This window comes from Thunnus maccoyii, chromosome 13, assembly GCF_910596095.1.
Source record: "Thunnus maccoyii chromosome 13, fThuMac1.1, whole genome shotgun sequence".
Lineage (NCBI taxonomy): Eukaryota > Metazoa > Chordata > Actinopteri > Scombriformes > Scombridae > Thunnus > Thunnus maccoyii.
Window position 1 is genome coordinate 26442576 of NC_056545.1, and position 19477 is coordinate 26462052.

Here is a 19477-nt window from a genome sequence, read left to right on the forward strand (position 1 = left end):
CCATATTGATCAAGCCTGACATGACCTTATCTACCATTGTGTTTCATTGGGCACTTTCAAACTCAGGTTTTGGTACAATACTCTTAAAGCCTGTAACTTAATGGCTTTGCTCTTAATATTTTCCGTATTTTAACTATTTTATATTTTTTGGATAACTCTTTGGAACTTTTCACATGTCTAGGCCATTGAAAATATTTCTTCATAAACAGGATTTAGCTTTCACAGCCTTATAGCTTGCTGGCATTCCATCATTTTTATTATATGTACAAGTGATTTAGAACCTGTTTTTACATGTGGTATTACTGTGGGTAAAAATTATTTCATTTTAATTCACGTCTTCTCAATTTCCATTTGAAATCCATGTCTTCTCCCATCTGTGTGAAGTTGTAATTACCCAAACCTCACTTGTTTCCCAGCTGTTTTTAATATTTGTTAATTCATTCAGCAGCTTTTGACAAAGTCATGGTTCTCTATACCAAGGACTGAAGATTAGTGTTTGCTCCAACTACCAGAGAATGCAGACTTAATGTGCTGACTTGTAACTTGTGTGGGAAGTCTGATAGTATCTGATAGCAGCATTGATTTTCTTACACATGTGCCTGATGGGACATCCTACTATCTTAAGTAGTCACAGATGAGGAGAGAACTGGTTCAAGAAGAGACTCCTGTGAGGCATGCTTTTCGGGGTGTGAAAATTAAAAAAGAAGCTTTAGATTTGATTGCTGATAAGAGTTAAGGAGCACTTGCTTTCCAGTAGATCCAATAGCAACAACAACCTTGTGTGTTTGTCTGTCTGTGTTTAGCTCTTGGGCTTGTCCCTAGCCAACTATTACAAAAACATCTTATGAGCCAAACAGCTTGTGTCCTAGGATTTTTGGCTAAACTATCTCCCAGTGGTTGAAATTGTATTCTATGAAATAAGTGGATGTCTAACAAGGTCCTTCAGCTTTCCTTGTAAAATGACTTATTTTGATCACTTAAAGGACCAGTGTATAGGGTTTAGTAACATCTAGCAGTGAGGTTGCAGATTGTAACCAACTGAATACCCCTCCCCCCTCCCCCTTCCCAAGTGTGTAGGAGAACCTACAGTGGCTGCGAATCTTGTGAAAGGCACTCTCTAGAGCCAGTGTTTGGTTTGTCTGCTCTGGGCTACTTTAGAAACATGGCGGACTCTGTGCAAGAGGTCCCGCTCCCTATGTAAATATAAAGGACTCATTTTAAGGTAGCAAAAATACAATGATTCTTATCTTCAGGTGATTATTCACTAATTAAAACATACTTATGAATATTATATTCCATTCATGCCAAGTCCATTCTGCTAGGTGCCACTAAATTCTACACACTGCACCTTTAAAATGATCCTTAGGGCATTAACATGACCAAATGGTTTTCCCCAGTTCATTTTACTTGTATAATTGTGTAAACCACTAACCAGAGTTGAATGTACTGATTTCAATTAAACATGCCTAGTGAACATCAGTTCGTGTTAATGTTTTTACATTGAGGAATGAGGAGGTAATAATAGGTAATATGTCATTTCTGTTATGTTAATGCTGGGGTGGTGATGGTAAAAGGACTTGGCCCTAATCACTTTTAAATGTACTCAACTTTTCTTTGCTGTCCTCTCTGCTGAGGTCATGGTACAATGTACAGTTGTAAATTGTGTGTTGAACTTTGATAGCTCATCACAGACAAACATGTGACATACAGACCTGAGCAGGAGTGAGCATTACAGTACTTGCATCGCTGCACATTATGCTGCCGGTTACACAGCAAATACATAAGGGTTTGTTTCCAGTTTATACCACTTATTAAGAACGGAAAAATACCCAGACTTTTGAGAAAGAAGCAGATTGGTGTAAAGTGACTTTCACCTTGATTTCATTACTGTGCTTATCCAAAAGTTTGGGGGCCTTTCTGCTGCAAGAAGACACTGATCACCATAGTTGAGTCCTACACATACAGTAGCATTACAGTAATGCACATTCCTCATCATCTACCACTCACAGGAGTTGTGTGGAATTGTGGAGGATGTGTGATGACTATGGTAAAATGAACAGGTAGCTCAATAGTGTTTGTTGAATCGAGATCCACATTGGCTCAAGTTGTAGTATCTATGTGTTCCTCAGGGTCAGCGTAGACCCCTCCTCCCTCCCTCCACCCCCACTGTCTTTCCTGCTCAGTCTACCATAATGATGCTTCTCAGCCGACCTTGTCATGTGACACAGTATTGAGCCTTAACCGTTTCATGTAACCATGTCTGAAGGATGGACACAATGCGCACACACACCTCCAACAGCTGATTGTGATTCAATAAAAAAAAAAATCCTTTTGCTTGCTCTTTGAAATTTGGCTGCTGCTGCAAGTGGTCCATTCACCACACCTGCTGATTGTACTCTGATCCCATGGCTTAGTGATGAATGATCTTGACGGTTGTGCTAACGCATTGGTCTCTGCTTTTTCTCACTCTGTTGATGAGTATTGAATAATGAGCAAACAAGGAAGTCACACTGCTTCTTAATAAAGCTATAGCTCTTAAACTAAATTAACCCTAACTAATAAAACCAAAAATGCAGGTGAGTGAACCTATTTTAAACGTTAAGTCTCTGGTCTGTTATCCAGACATGTCGAAACATATTTAACTTCAATTGTAGATAATCAACCATAATCATTATTGGAAACCTTTCCTGCAACTCTTGTTTAAATGTCCCTTTATTGCTTAAAATCTGTCCCTCCCCCTTAATTATGTCGCTACGTATCTGTTTCACTGTCCTATTTCACTGTTATGTTGACTCAGATGCAGATGTGTTTGCCTTTTTTGTGAGTTGTTTGTTCCTTGCGTCTCCCTTCTGTCTGCTTTGTTTCTATCTATGAAGGCTATTCATTTGATGGGGTGGGCCACGTAGTCGGACATAACAGTACTGTACACAATAGACATACTGAGTGCATTTCATTCAACATCTTGCTAGAGTTTTGGTGAGATTAGTGAAATACTGTGTTTATTAGTCTGTATTCTTTAAATTTGAATTCATAATGACTATTGCTAAGAGTGCTAATGAATGAGGTACAGTAAGCATGTATTCAGTCATCCACACTCACAGACCACAAGAAGCACTTGTGACCTCTGTCTCTAGGTTTTGCTCACTGGATTGTTTAGTTAACACACATTGAAAGTAACTTCCCTCCTTATTCCTAACTTATTCATTTACTTTAATGTGCACATGCATCTGGCATTAGGCGACTCTGAAGTTATGTGTTCTTATTGAGTCGTCAATTCATAATACAGTACCGTAATAGAATATCAATAGAGCTACAACAGAAAAATGTGCTTGCTAAAAGTGCACATAATTGACACAATGACACCTTGTGTAGCTTCTCACGTGGCTGAAATTTTATTCACTTGTTCTATGTTTTTCTATGCTATTTGTCTCACTACACTTCAGATATGACACAATTTCCGACTACAGCATGTACGGCATCCCCTATCTATCAGTCATGGCGTCCTTGCCTGATGACCTCTGTGCCATGACTACCAATTTTTCAAATTTGAATCTTCCTTTTCTATTACAAATTTGGTGTTTCTTTTCCTATGAATGACTGTATGTGTGTTTGCAGTCACACAGTTTGTCAGAAACTATAACAGTCTTCTGGGGCCTGGCTCCTGCCCCTTTTCTTCCCTCCTCTAGCCGCCAAAACTCTTCAGATCTTCAACATTGAGATGAAGAGCAAGATGAAGGCACACACCATGACGGATGATGTTACCTTCTGGAAGTGGATCTCCCTTAACACAGTTGCACTTGTGACTGACAATGCTGTCTACCACTGGAGCATGGAGGGTGACTCACAGCCTGTGAAAGTCTTTGACCGCCACTCCAGCCTGGCAGGCTGCCAGATTATCAACTACCGCACTGACGCCAAGCAGAAATGGCTCCTGCTCATCGGTATCTCAGCCCAGGTAATTGCTAATGTCTTCTTGTGTTAGTACCAAACTATTGTGTTCAGTGGTGTAGAATTGTAACATCTAAATCATGTCTGCATAGTAACCATACATAAACAGTAGTTTTTATCTAAAGCACTGGTTAGCCACTGAGTCTGTTCAATCCATATTTACATCTATTGTTTTGCTTGTTTTCAGCAAAATCGGGTGGTGGGAGCCATGCAGCTGTACTCTGTTGACAGAAAGGTTTCTCAGCCCATCGAAGGCCATGCCGCCAGCTTTGCCCAGTTCAAGATGGAGGGAAATACAGAGGAATCGACTCTGTTCTGCTTTGCTGTCAGAGGCCAGGCTGGAGGGAAGGTGACTGATGTTAATAAAGATATAGGAGAAATAGATTTTAATGCTATTGGCATTATCCTAAGAAAACCTTTCTGAGACCTTTTCTCACTAATGTTTTTTTTCCTTTGATGCAGTTGCACATCATTGAAGTGGGGACCCCACCAACTGGCAACCAGCCATTTCCAAAGAAAGCAGTGGATGTTTTCTTTCCTCCAGAAGCCCAGAATGACTTCCCTGTGGCAATGCAGGTGGGAGCATAATTCCGTAATTGACCACCTGGCTCAGAAATAAGTGAAATCAGTAGCTTGATAGAGTGCCATAAAATCCACTTTACACATGTTTACATTACACGCAATGCGGCATATGCACAGCATCTTTACTGGTGAAAGAAAGTGTTCCCAAGAGTCCACTGACTTCACCGTTGATCAGTGGCTTTAGGGACAGCACTGTGTTCATCTACTTTGACCTGTAACTCCAAGGGATAGAACTAATGACCTTTCTGTTATTGTTCTTTTGTTTTACATTTGTCTCAAAGGTACTTCATGGTGATGTGATATAACATCTCTGGAATTGAAATTTCTTACCCCTTATTGCTATTTTAAAGAGAAAAGTTTATGTGTGGTCATTTTTTTAACAGACACTATGTTTCATCTTTGTTTTTGACAGATAAGCTCTAAGCAGGATGTGGTTTTCCTTATTACCAAATATGGCTACATCCACTTGTATGACTTGGAGACAGGCACGTGCATCTACATGAACCGCATCAGTGGAGAGACCATCTTTGTCACCGCTCCACATGAGGCCACTTCAGGCATCATCGGGGTCAACAGGAAGGGACAGGTAAGAAAGTCAACTAATGCTCTTCCTAAGTGCTCAGGGAAATCAAATTTACTGCTCAGTCTCATTAATGTTAAAGTAGAATTATGATCTGTAACACCTAGTAAAGCATAATAACCATGGAGGTAAATATTAAGTCAGATACTTCAGCTGCATCCAAAAGTCATGCATCAAAAACAGTTATTCTTCATCACCAATATTACAGAGACACAACAGAGCCACTTCCTTATTATTTACCCCTTAAGTCTTCCGCAATCACATGTCCAGCAAATCTGACACAGGGTAATGAATGTAAATGAGCACATCAAACATCAGTCGTCGCATGGGGTACTAACAACAGCAACCCCGCGTTTGTCTGTCGTCATCAGGCAAGCTCAGACTGTGCCAGGAGGCATTATAAATAATCCAAGGTGTAGCGTTTCACACAGAGAGGGGAGAGGGTTGTGTCTTACTGCTTTTGTAAAGCTGAACCAGAGAGGAGAACTGGATCCAGCCAGCTGATGAATAATCTTCCAGCCAGGCCACACACCACATGAATAATTGAGTGAAGAGAGGAAAGCTGATCTGAGGCAATGACGGATCTTGCTGTATGCCAGAGCAGTGAAGTGCGTATGTGTGTGTACACACGTCACAAGCACACAAACACATACACAGAGGCAGTGATCTGGGAGATAATAGGCCGCTGTCTAGGCCTCTCTGTGCCTGCAGTTGAGGGGGTCAGTTACTAACAATGTTGGTAACCTGATACTAAGTAATACACTACTACAATACTTTAACTGTACATTCTTTTAAACCCACTGCAGTCAACATGCAAAATAATGACTTTCATAAACAAAAGCTGACCAGATGATTGGAAGTTCAGAAGTGATTTTTTATTGTCTATTTTTCTTCCTGGGTCAGCTGGACAAGCAGGACAGTGAAGAATGCATCAGATAGGCTTGGCTGTGTGGCTATGTGCTGTTACTGAAAAAGTTCAGGATTAGATAATAGGAGATTGAAATTTTAGTTAAAAAGTTGTAGTTGAATATTTGTGTTTGTGTATTACAATACTTGGGGTTACAATTATTATTAAGGAAACAAACAGAAACTTAACCTCTCTGAAAGAAATGTACTTTCCTTTCTTTCACTCAATGTCTATCATCATCCCCTGTGTGGGGTTGGTTAGAAAAAAACTTAAGAGAACTGAATGGTGGTTAACCACAGAGGTATGCTGTCTTGTCACCGTTGTGAGAAAAAAATCAGTGTTGTCACTGCTCTACTCTAAGGTAAGGTGCTTAGATCTTGATGTCATGGAATGAACAAATTGGTTTCAATATGAAGAAAAGCCCCCTGGTCTCCTGTCCTGCAAACACCTTATTTTTTTTCCCCACCTGCATTTCGCGAAGACCCGCCCTACTCTGCCTCTGATTGGCTAGTACTTGTTGCCTTTGTTGGTTAGGTTTAAGCATGAGGAGTGAGATGGTTAGGGTAAAAATATCAGGGTCAGAGCCAATCAGAGGCAGAGTAGGGTGGGGAAAAAAAACACACAATTTGAATTATTTTTATGAGTATCGACTTGTACAGTCTATATCCATCTCTCCAGTATTACTGTTACCACACTTCCTAAACTAGTCCCTGTAGTTGTCAGCAAATTTCTTATTGGGAGCTATGCGGTTACTGCTTGTGTGTTTCAGTCTCAGCATTAGGACCTCTGAAACCGTGACTTAGACCAGGCAGTGTGTATGTGCTAGACCTGGCCTCGCATTGACATGTAATAATGATAGCCTCAGTGCTGAAGTGCTGCACTCAAACCAGAGAGGGACAGAAAAGGGAAAGGCGTGAGAGAAAGCGGCAGAGCAAGAGGAGGAAAAAAGGGCCCACCACCCATCAGCACATGATTTGAAGTGGGAGGCGCAGCCTGGTGCCCTCAATCCTCTTAGTGCTGGTCCTCTCATCCAATCACAACCTCCGCCTTATCTTCCACGTCATCAGCATGGCAGAGACCTGTGATGTCAGCCCTGTAGTTTTACTATTCTGTGTGTGTTTTTGATTCTGGGCCAATCTATCACTTGATACTTCAGCTCATCTGTCATCTGACACTCTGCTCTCGTCTCTTTTTTCCATCAGACTCTGATTAATGTATTTAAATCAGATGTTACATTTTAAATGTAAAAAAACAAACAAAACAAAACTGAAGGGTATTGCTAAGTTGTTGACAGCACTCTGAGTTCTGTATTTTGCTATTCAAGTATTGGCTCACTTGGTCTGATGGTTTCTTTAATCGGCCATTAGACAGTAAATGTCAGGCCAAGCTTGGGTCAGTATCCAGCCCTTGCTTGTCTCACTCAAATGATTGTTTGTAATCGTCCCTGACTTTAATATCAGCATCATCATTTCTTTTGGACGCTGTAAGCTCCTCCCTGACCACACCTACATGCTGAGTAGAAAACAGCATTTCTACTAAGGGACCTATTTTTACTCCTTCTTTTCTGTCCATTTTTTTCTATTTCAGCTACTTCTAGTTAGTTCACCCACATTATAGTGAGTAAGTGACCCTGCTTTTGTGGCAGTAAGAATGAGATCTACTCATCCGTGTTAAAAGCTGGGGCACGGACCTGCTGGGCTTGTTTGTAGAGGGGCCAACACAGGCTGTCTTTCTCCTTCGCCCCCCTCCCCTTTCCTCCAACCCGTTCATTCAACTTGTTCTCGCTCAGTTGCCAGACTGCTCACAAAAGCCATGCGTTACACTGACCCACTAATAATACATTTGCATTCAGCAGCCACAACCCAAGGCCAGACAGCTTTTAATGGAGTTTAATGCTGACGGACGCCCACAGTTAAATTCAGCTGAACTTGCTCACTCTGCTAATTTCTGGCACAGGATGTGAATAAGGAATGTATTGAGTTATGTCAGTGTGGTCTTGATGTATGATGTAAGATGAGTTCAAATAAAATAGATCATCCATCATGTCCAGTCCCTCACATTCAAAGTCTTGCTAAACATAGTAGGGGTTAGGCTTGTACTTCATACATCACAGAAGCATGTAAGAAGGGAGACGTTTAGAAAAATAAGGTAGCTGGTATGGTAATAGTTAAATGAGCAGCTCCATGCCTAACTGGGTAAAGCAAACCCCTCAGTCCAAACCACACACCACACTTTTTCCTTTGTATGATGATGCTGCATATTGACTTGGAAATGGTGCATAGCTGTAACTCAACCTAATAAACAGGACTGAGCACAGCAATGCAATAAACAAATACAATACTACAAGAAAATGTGGTGTTTTCATCAGATTTATACAAAGAAAAAGCTTTTTAAAAGGATCACATGTGACAGAATGATCACAGCGTTCATCCTGAGTGGTCTTTAGTGCATTGTACTGTAATGTTCTCTATGTTTCCATGTAACACAGGTGCTGTCAGTCTGTGTGGAAGAGGAAAACATCATCCCTTACATAACTAACGTGCTGCAGAATCCAGATCTGGCTCTCCGTTTAGCTGTCCGCAACAACCTCGCTGGCGCTGAAGAGCTCTTTGCACGCAAGTTCAACAACCTGTTTGCAGCCGGCAACTACTCTGAGGCTGCCAAGGTGGCTGCCAATGCACCAAAGGTATTCATCCTTTAAGTATCGGGTCAATCAACACCTCTTTGACTTTGTCTGATAGAATACTGCAAGATCCTCACAGTTCTGTGTATTGCAGGGCTGTTGTGTTGAATTTGCTTTAGTTTAGTTACCCACTTGATTTGCATTTTATCAATCATGAGATTCTTACCTTCAGTTGACCATTTCCTCTCCCAGGGTATCCTGCGAACCCCAGACACCATCCGTCGCTTTCAGAGCGTTCCCACTCAGCCAGGCCAGACCTCCCCCTTGCTGCAGTACTTTGGCATCCTGTTGGACCAGGGCCAGCTCAACAAGTTTGAATCCCTGGAACTTTGCAGGCCTGTCCTCCAGCAGGGACGAAAGCAGCTTTTGGAGAAGTGGCTGAAGGAAGACAAGGTATTCAAGAGCTCGGCTCCCACTCACAGGAAGAGGCTCTTCCTGAGTCGCCTGTTTGTTTACATGACTTGCCTATTATCTTGGATCATGTGAGATCATCTGTTATGCAAGGAATTTGTGAAGTTTCCCTTACAAATTGTACATTTGGGTGGTTCTAAACTGCCTTAATGGTGAACAAAAGAATCTTGGATTGAGGCAGTAAATGCATGTGTGTTTGTATTTTCATTCATTTTGTTTTCAATATAGATATAAATTGTATTTGGAATTCTAGTCTCATTACTCTGAATTGCTCCCAGTGCTGATTACGTACTTGTCGTATGTTTCAGTTGGAATGCTCTGAGGAACTGGGTGACCTGGTGAAGGCAGTGGATCCCACCTTGGCCCTAAGTGTCTACCTGAGGGCCAACGTCCCCAACAAGGTCATCCAGTGCTTTGCAGAGACTGGTCAGTTCCCCAAGATTGTCCTGTACGCCAAGAAGGTATGTCTATCACACTGAGATGATATCTGAGCTCTTAGATTTGATGAAGTGCACAGAGAAGACAATCCATATGAAATACATTTTGAAACGGAAAGCCATCCCTAGTTTATTGAGATAGTATAATGCACTATGTTTAAATGTTTTTTGGCTTGATGAAGATGTGTGTCTCTACAAACTTATAACTAGGTTGTAAAGTAGGTTTTCTTCTGTTTTGTTTTGGTACCAGGTGGGCTACACTCCAGACTGGATCTTTCTGCTGAGGAATGTGATGCGGATCAACCCAGAACAAGGCCTGCAGTTTGCCCAGATGCTTGTCCAGGACGAAGAGCCACTGGCTGACATTACACAGGTCAGAGGAAGGGAAGATGGATTTTTTATGATCCATCAGTAACACATGGATGTTTTTAATAAAGTAAATTATAAACAATAAGCAAAATATAAACAAATGGATCTTGACTTTCCACTGTTTTATCATATTGTCAAGAGTGGAATCGATACATTTCCTCGAAATTGCCGAAAATATTCGAGTCACAAGACATGTTGACATCTGTGAACTTCAGCTATCCTGTAGTGCAAAGGAAATACATGTCTTCCTTTGCTTCCTGCCACTGCAGACTCTCTGCACTGCAAATGTTATCTGCTTACACAGCATCCAGTATTGCCTAAAGTGCTGTAATGACAGGTAACAGCGTATAAACATATTACATGGAAGGCTTTCTTTGATCGTAGGAACTGGAAATGTGTTGTATTCAACCAACCTCCACTTTTTATTGTAAGTGGCAGCTTTAAAGAACTATGTAGTCTCTCTGCATCTCTCTCATTTAATCTTGTCAGTGCAGTTGTGCAGAGCTGTAGGAGAGACAGACTGCAGCAGGAGTTACTTTTATGTTGGAGGGAGGTGTTGCACACTAACAGCTACAGTGCAGTAGTACATGTAGTTCAAATAAGGGTATTGACAAGTAATGTTGTTGTCAGGGTTGTAGTAGTTGAGTATCCACAAGCATGGTCCCTCCTTCTTTCTCAGTTTAAAGTTCTCTTCTGTGTCTCCCCCTGTCTGTCCAGATTGTGGATGTGTTCATGGAGTACAACCTGATCCAGCAGTGCACCTCATTCCTCCTGGACGCTCTGAAGAACAACAGACCTTCAGAGGGACCACTGCAGACTCGCCTACTGGAGATGAACCTCATGCATGCTCCACAGGTGGACACATCTACGCATACTTTACTGAAAGGAACTGATAAATAGAACTGGCATACATTTTTTTCTAACTTTTTTTATCTTTTCATGTCATGGGTGTAGGTTGCTGATGCTATCCTGGGCAACCAAATGTTCACCAACTACGACCGCGCCCACATCGCCCAACTGTGTGAGAAGGCTGGACTCCTGCAAAGGGCTCTGGAGCATTACACTGACTTGTATGACATCAAGCGTGCTGTGGTGCACACACACCTCCTCAACCCAGAGGTAGGCTTCTGCAGGATGAAACTAAAACTAGAGGCTATTTTCTAATCAGATGTTCATTGCTCATTGAGTAATCTGATTAACTCCACGGTAGATACTCCAGTACATGTTGTACGACCCAAACTAACATTCCTTCCCCCACCTCCAGTGGCTGGTGAACTTCTTTGGCTCATTGTCGGTGGAGGACTCTCTGGAGTGCCTCAGGGCCATGCTGTCAGCCAACATCCGCCAGAACCTGCAGATCTGTGTCCAGGTGGCCTCTAAGTACCACGAGCAGCTCACCACACAGGCTCTCACTGAGCTCTTTGAGTCATTCAAGAGCTTTGAAGGTGAGATCCCAAACTTCATATTGTCATACTGCTTCAATTGATATTTGTATTTTTGATGCTTTGTAGTGAAAGTCAGTAATCTATAATCTTATCAGTACAAATGTTGGGTTTTTTAAATTCATACACACTGATGATAAGCTTGTTCATTAGACCCATTATAGTCAGAGGCAAGAAGTATTGAAAAATAGCCAATGCAATCATTAAGCTTATTTTGTACAATAGGGCAATTCACCTGAAATATTTATGTACCCAGGCTAGACATTAGATTGTCATTTGGTAGCCGCTTCCTCATGCCCATGTACTTAGATAGATGTCCACTAACTATCTATTAGACCAGTAGGCGAGAGCAGAGGCAGGACAATCAATAGATTGTGCAGAATGGCCTGGGGGGTGAATCAGTTCAGCACATCTATTACTGGAATAATGGAGCATAAAGGTTAAGTAAGCTAATTGGGGGGGGGAAACTGCAGCCATGGAGCTACGTTGTGTCAATTGTAACTTTTCAAAATATATTACTGGATCCATAATGCTGTCTGTGTCTCTCAGGTCTGTTCTACTTCCTCGGCTCTATCGTGAACTTCAGTCAGGACCCTGAAGTCCACTTCAAATACATCCAGGCAGCCTGCAAGACGGGCCAGATCAAAGAGGTGGAGAGGATCTGTAGAGAGAGCAACTGCTACGACCCTGAGCGTGTCAAGAACTTCCTGAAGGTAAAGCTACAGGAACCACTGGAGTGATGTGAGATGAGATCAAACACTTTTCCTGGCCCTTTCTTTGACTTTTGTCACTCTCTCCCCCTTATTAGTCTTTATCTTTTTGTTCCTGTGCCTGTTTGATTGTTTGGGAACAATTACTTGATACTGTTGCCCTTTTTCTTATTGTTACATCCTATCTGAGACATAATAAGGACATTGAAGTTTCCCAGATTGATGCATCATCTTTGTCTTAGAGTAAAGTCATCAGGTTTTCAGTTTTGGAAATCTCATTTTCAGTCTGTTTTCATACTGCATATCTCATAGAGTCCACAGTCCTTTAAATTACTACAAACTGTTAAAATTGACAGAAGCATATTTGTCCCCTTCTGATCATAATAGTGCTACTTTTACTAGCTCTCACCTAGCAAGTATTTATTTGCCTGTTTTGGTCAAAAAGAATGTTCAAACAACCATCCTGATGGTGGTGAATTATCTCTTGTGCTTTTCCTCTTTTGTCTTTGGATTGGCAGGACATGTATCAGGTAAATTGATCCCTCTCCACAGTACAGGATCTCTCCCTTCTTTTGTTTCTTTCTTTTGTTCCTACCCTTTAACTTTAGGCACAGGATTGAAACTGGGATTTGTATAGAGGCGTACGTGCTTATGCATGACAATCCATATACCCACTGTGGGTGCAACCCGTGCTCTCGGATCTTTACATAGCCATTCATTGGATGTTCTGTGTGTGCGATGGCAGTTAATGGTGAACAAGTAAGGTTCCTGTCCTCGATATTTGAGATCTATTAAGATATTAAAGGTCAAAGTGTGCGTATAGTGTGTAGTCCTGCAATAGGAGCCTCCAGACAGTTCAGCAAGTTCTTGAATAATATGAGGAGGTGCAAGATCCCAGTTTGTTAATCCTGTATCAGTGTGGACGGCAGCAGTGTGTCAGCACAGCAGTGCATTGTGGTACAGAGGACTAGTGGTCAGTGCTGCCTAGCGCTGATCCAACAACTGGCAGCTCTCTGTTAATGAGCATAAAAGCTACTGTAGAATATTTAGAGGTCTTGTTCCTTCACACTACTGTGAAACACAAATTTTGCACAACTTAATCATCCTATCGTCTCTTAAAAAGTGTGTCCATTTGTTGTAGTGACAAACCTTTTCTTTTCCCCCCTGTAATATGGTATGAAATGTGTGATTCTTTTTAAGGAGGATTGACGTTGCTGGAAAATCTTCAATTTCATTTTTATGTGAAATAAATGTCTTGTTATTGTACAGAAGTCACCAGGCATCAACAACACTGTCATACCTTTAGTATTAAGTGTATTTCATTTAAAAATCACCCTTGTTGCGTCAGGTTTGGTAGATGTCTTGTGGTTGGTATAGAGATGTTCTTGTTGGATGGGATGTATTGCTGACCTTTTTCCCTCCAATGTGTGTGACAAACAGGAAGCCAAACTAACTGACCAGCTGCCACTCATCATCGTCTGCGACCGCTTTGACTTTGTCCACGACCTGGTCCTCTACCTGTACCGCAACAACCTGCAGAAGTACATTGAGATCTACGTTCAGAAGGTGAGGCTCAATGGAGGCGCATTCAAATGCATCATGGCGATGACTATACATCCTCATATTATGGGTGTAAGAGAGATTGATTGTTGTGTGTTTGTGTCTTAGGTGAATCCTAGCCGTCTGCCTGTGGTGGTTGGTGGTCTCTTAGATGTGGACTGCTCAGAGGATGTCATCAAGAGCCTGATCCTGGTTGTCAGGGGGCAGTTCTCTACTGATGAACTGGTCGCTGAGGTGGAAAAGAGGAACAGGTGCGGCACCTTCCCACATACATGTTTAAAGTTCGAGTACTTTCTCTCACAGCAGCCCGTTTTTTTTGTTTTGTTTTTTTTACCCTAGGACACTAAAAGTCACCAAAATTTAATTAATTATCCTCTGAATTGGTCTGCTTTCTGTCTTTCTGTAGATCAATTTAAAAAAACATTAGGACTTTCTGTTCATGAAAGTATTTCCATTACTTTATTTTTCTGCAACCATTAATATAATAATCTGCCAGAAACATTTGGCATTATAAGTTGACTGAGTCATACAAATTTTGATGCAGTGAGTAGCGGAAAAGAAGTCATGTTTTCAGGGAATAAAAAGAGATGACATTGCTTTTTAAAATAAAATGATTAATAGTAATCTAAAGAGGAATATGTGATCCATTCAAGCTATCAAAACTAAAACTGATTTCCACATGGAGAACCTTGTCAATCTAGTGTTCCAAGTAGGATATGACTTGTGCTTCATCCCAGTCATCATTTTCCTTTTTTCTCTTACAGACTGAAGCTCCTGCTGCCCTGGCTGGAGTCTCGTATCCATGAAGGCTGTGAGGAGCCTGCTACCCATAATGCCCTGGCAAAGATCTACATTGACAGCAACAACAACCCTGAACGCTTCCTGAGGGAAAATCCCTACTATGACAGCCGTGTGGTGGGAAAGTACTGCGAGAAGAGAGACCCGCACCTGGCCTGTGTGGCCTATGAGAGAGGACAGTGTGACCAGGAGTTGATCAATGTGAGTTCTGTACCTGCCTGCCTCTCACTAACTATGTTTTCAGATGTCTCTGTTAAACTGCCTTTCCTGTAGCAGTAAGCATTGTAATTTATCTTCTGTTTTCACTTCAGGTCTGCAATGAGAACTCCCTGTTCAAGAGCTTGTCTCGCTACCTGGTCCGTCGCAAAGATCCTGAGCTGTGGGCCAGTGTGCTGCTGGAGAGCAACCCCTTCAGACGTCCACTTATTGACCAGGTAAAGTACACACAAGATGAGATTCATCTTATTTAATACAACCACCTGGTGCTACTCTAACCTTCTATTTTTTTGCTCTCAGGTGGTGCAGACAGCACTGTCAGAAACCCAGGACCCAGAGGAGGTATCAGTCACAGTCAAGGCCTTCATGACCGCCGACCTGCCCAACGAGCTCATTGAGCTGCTGGAGAAGATTGTGTTGGACAACTCTGTCTTCAGTGAACACAGGTGTGTAGCTGTAATATTTTGAATTTTATCTGCTGTATTCAAAATGAAAGCATGCTCAGGGTTCCATGTCTTCTCCTCTTCTCCTCTCGTCCACAGAAATCTGCAGAACCTGCTGATCCTGACTGCAATCAAAGCTGACCGCACCCGTGTGATGGAATACATCAACAGACTAGACAACTACGACGCTCCCGATATCGCAAACATCGCCATCAGCAATGAGCTCTTTGAGGAAGCCTTCGCCATCTTTAAGAAGTTTGATGTCAACACCTCTGCTGTGCAGGTCAGTCATTAGCTCCTAAACAGCTTGACTAATACCTTATTCACTGAGGAAGTGTTGATCGTCAACATTTTTCCCCCTCTAGGTGCTGATCGAACATATTGGCAACCTGGACCGGGCCTATGAGTTTGCAGAGCGTTGCAATGAGCCGGCTGTGTGGAGCCAGCTGGCAAAGGCTCAGTTACAGAAGGGCCTGGTCAAGGAGGCCATCGACTCCTACATCAAAGCCGATGACCCCTCTGCATACATGGAGGTGGTACAGGCTGCTGATAAGAGCGGTAAGGAGACTTGATGAGTGCAATTAAGAAAAGGTGGTGGGGGGGGAAAGCATCAGACTTAGTTTATATTTTATTACATAGTTTCTGAAGCTTCTAAGCCTTGCAAAATTAGGGCTTTCTAGAACTGAGCACAGCATGGGGGGAGAGGATACCATCTGACTTACTGTGAGATGATCACTTACTAGCTTTTCAGAGAAAGCTGTTAGTTTTTTTGCCAGTGCCGCTTTCAATGTAATAAATCAATACACAGCACATTAACTGGGTTGTGGGAGTTTCAGTGATTGAGATTTGTCCTCCAGCTGTATTTGCGGACAGCTGCAGCCACTGCAGCAAGTCCTTATTGAAAGAGCACTCTCAGCACTAAATACAGTGCAGTGTTCTACATCTACCAAAAGAAGAGAATGACTAATTTGAACATATTTAAATAACTAAATGTTGTGTTCCAGGAAACTGGGAGGACTTGGTCAAATTCCTTCAGATGGCTCGTAAGAAGGCCCGCGAGTCCTACGTGGAGACAGAGCTGATCTTTGCCTTGGCCAAAACCAATCGCCTGGCTGAACTGGAGGAGTTCATCAACGGACCTAACAATGCTCACATCCAGCAGGTTAGCCTCGCTTTCATACAACCCTCTGTGAATTAGCTGTCCAGTCAAAAATGGAACTGCATGTCATTATTGTATGTTTATGTATTCTCTTGTAGGTTGGTGACCGCTGCTATGACGAGAAAATGTATGATGCTGCTAAGCTGCTATACAACAACGTCTCCAACTTTGGCCGTCTGGCTTCAACTCTTGTACACCTCGGGGAGTACCAGGCTGCTGTGGACGGCGCCCGCAAGGCCAACAGCACCCGCACCTGGAAGGAGGTGTGCTTTGCCTGCGTGGATGGAAAGGAATTCAGACTGGCCCAGATGTGTGGCCTCCACATCGTGGTGCACGCCGACGAGCTGGAAGAGCTCATCAACTACTACCAGGTAAGATGGAATTGGAGGGAGGGGTGAAAGATTAGTTTGCAAAGAGTTGTGCATTCTTTGTGTATATATTTGTGTCATCAATTGGTTACAGGTTATTTTTGGCAAATCATAAAGCACAGAGGTGTGCAGTGTTTACAATCAGTTTACCTGATTATACAAATGAAAACGTAGCCCACACACATTTACCACATGCAATCCTCCCTCTCTTCTCTCAGGACCGTGGCTACTTTGAGGAGCTGATCACCATGCTGGAGGCAGCCCTGGGTCTGGAGCGCGCTCACATGGGGATGTTCACTGAGCTGGCCATCCTCTACTCCAAGTTCAAGCCCCAGAAGATGAGGGAGCATCTGGAGCTCTTCTGGTCCAGAGTTAATATCCCGAAGGTCCTGAGAGCAGCAGAGCAGGCTCACCTGTGGGCCGAGCTGGTGTTCCTGTACGACAAGTACGAAGAGTATGACAACGCTATCATCACCATGATGAACCACCCCACAGACGCCTGGAAGGAGGGACAGTTCAAAGACATCATCACCAAGGTACATTTTGATTCAGTGTCCAAACTATTTTGATGTTTTGTGTGTCTGACTTTATTTGGTTAATAATTATAATAAGCATGTCTCATATCTCCAGTGTTTATACTCCTTGAATTTAGTCTTTAAAATCTCCTCTCCCTCTGCACCCTGTGTAGGTGGCCAACGTGGAACTGTACTACAAAGCCGTCCAGTTCTATTTGGAGTTCAAGCCCTTGTTACTGAATGATCTGCTCATAGTGCTTTCCCCCAGACTGGACCACTCCCGTGCTGTCAACTTCTTCAGCAAGGTACACTTAAAGCTTTCTCATACAGATAAAGAAGGAGTATGATGGAAATGTCTTCTGTCTGTTAGGGTTGAGATGATCATTGTCCATGTGTGTCTCCAGGTGAAACAGCTGCCACTGGTCAAGCCCTACCTGCGCTCAGTACAGAACCACAACAACAAGTCAGTCAACGAAGCACTTAACAACCTCTTCATCACAGAGGAGGACTATCAGGTGAGAGAACATTTGACAGTGTGACTGTATGTCATTAAATGTTTTTATTGTGTAAATTATTCATTCATTATTTTTTGATTTATTATTCTCCCCTTTTCCCATCTCACTCTTGTTAGGCACTGAGGACATCAATAGATGCCTACGACAACTTCGACAACATCTCACTGGCCCAGCGTTTGGAGAAGCACGAGCTGATCGAGTTCAGGAGAATTGCTGCCTACCTCTTCAAAGGCAACAACCGCTGGAAACAGAGCGTGGAGCTGTGCAAGAAGGACAAGCTCTACAAGGTGCTCTTCACACCGAACAATCACCATTATTTTCTTGTTTCTTATACACTGCTTAGTTTAACTTAGAGCATTCTTGAACCTGTCTGTTTGCTGTATTCCCTTCCTGCAGGATGCCATGCAGTATGCGTCAGAGTCCAAGGACACAGAGCTGGCAGAGGAGCTGCTGTCCTGGTTCCTACAGGAGGACAAGAAGGAGTGTTTTGCCGCCTGCTTGTTCACCTGCTATGACCTGCTGCGGCCTGACGTGGTGCTGGAGACCACCTGGAGGCACAACATCATGGACTTTTCTATGCCATATTTCATTCAGGTCATGAGGGAGTACCTCAGCAAGGTGGGTCAGCTGCTTCCTGTTCAGGCTGGCGTTAGTGAACTGAGGAGTCTGATATAAATGTAGGCCATATAGCTGTATAACACTGCTATCATCCCACCATCTCTTCCTTTTCTGGTCCTTTTAAGTTTCTTAAATCAGATAGTTTACAAAACTGTAGCTCATAAATAATGTACATTTGAGAATATTATAACTGCTGCAAATGATCCGAACATCTGGCATGTTGACAAATTTATAATCTTGCAGTGTTTAAAATATGAAGGTACAGTATCGACCAAAACTTACAGTATCAAATGAAAGATATATACAGAATTCTTAGAACTTGGCGTTGTCTGTCTCCTCTACCAGTTTTCTTTTTGGGGAAATATTTTTAATTTTCTTCTTCTATGCTGCACCTCTTCTCTTGCAGGTTGATGCAATTAAGGAAAAGGTGAAAGTGAAGTGCTCTGTTTTTGATCTCAAAGTGTTTAGCTTGGAAGACTGCGGCCTTGAGTGTGCATGGTTTTAGCTATTACCACGCATTACACTCTCACTGAGACCTCAAGATGAGTCGAACATTATAGTTGCTGGGCACCGTTGCAGACATGCAGTATCTACTAAAACTCTGTTACGGTCTGAGGAAGTTAAACTGTAGCAGTCTGCTGCAATACCTCTTGACAGCTGGCATTAACCTGCATGCTGTGATCAATTTTTCATGAAAAAAAAAATCTGCTTTGATTGTATATAATGATCTAAATTTAAATGATGGCCATCTAAACTACCTTTTGTGAGACTGCAACAGAGCTTAAACCAGAGGTCCAAAATATTCATGGTCTACACAGGGGGGTTGTTAGAGAAAATGCACTTTACACAATAGCTTTAATGATGATTGTTTTATCTGTTTTACCTTCTATATTCATATTGTGTCAGGCCACTGGTGCCAGACACTGTAGAAGTTTTAACAAATATGATAAATTCTCTACAATTTAACTAAAAAGTGCATTTCCTCACAGATAATGACAGTGCACAATATGAAGCTGGATGTGTTTCTTTTTAAAAGGTTGATGTGTTTTGAAGTTTTACCTTGTTGTTGGAACAAGCATGTGTGTATTGCTGATATGTAGCAGACGGCTGTTGGTAGTGCCTGGCTTCCCGTACAGTAGAAAGCCCTGAAGTGAAGACAGCACCTGGTCTGAGACTCACACTCCTCCATCCTCCTCCTCCCACCAAACTGCATCTG

At 42.4% G+C, this 19477-nt stretch overlaps 1 protein-coding gene across 2 annotated transcripts in view; it reads left to right on the top strand.

Annotated features, from left to right (window-relative positions):
- cltca (clathrin, heavy chain a (Hc)) overlaps positions 1-19477 on the top strand; it is a 32899-nt gene that overhangs the window by 11739 nt on the left and 1683 nt on the right. For both annotated transcript variants that reach the window (XM_042431459.1, XM_042431460.1), the window contains 26 exons: positions 3687-3955; positions 4136-4297; positions 4411-4524; positions 4943-5116; positions 8506-8703; positions 8893-9093; positions 9420-9572; positions 9799-9921; positions 10635-10772; positions 10872-11036; positions 11182-11362; positions 11909-12072; positions 13510-13635; positions 13738-13880; positions 14394-14628; positions 14739-14861; positions 14944-15089; positions 15186-15369; positions 15452-15644; positions 16091-16248; positions 16344-16616; positions 16832-17149; positions 17302-17433; positions 17533-17643; positions 17760-17930; positions 18040-18261. In XM_042431459.1, the coding sequence (XP_042287393.1) occupies positions 3687-3955; positions 4136-4297; positions 4411-4524; positions 4943-5116; positions 8506-8703; positions 8893-9093; positions 9420-9572; positions 9799-9921; positions 10635-10772; positions 10872-11036; positions 11182-11362; positions 11909-12072; positions 13510-13635; positions 13738-13880; positions 14394-14628; positions 14739-14861; positions 14944-15089; positions 15186-15369; positions 15452-15644; positions 16091-16248; positions 16344-16616; positions 16832-17149; positions 17302-17433; positions 17533-17643; positions 17760-17930; positions 18040-18261 (4577 nt within the window). The remainder of the gene's footprint in view (positions 1-3686; positions 3956-4135; positions 4298-4410; positions 4525-4942; positions 5117-8505; positions 8704-8892; positions 9094-9419; positions 9573-9798; positions 9922-10634; positions 10773-10871; positions 11037-11181; positions 11363-11908; positions 12073-13509; positions 13636-13737; positions 13881-14393; positions 14629-14738; positions 14862-14943; positions 15090-15185; positions 15370-15451; positions 15645-16090; positions 16249-16343; positions 16617-16831; positions 17150-17301; positions 17434-17532; positions 17644-17759; positions 17931-18039; positions 18262-19477) is intronic.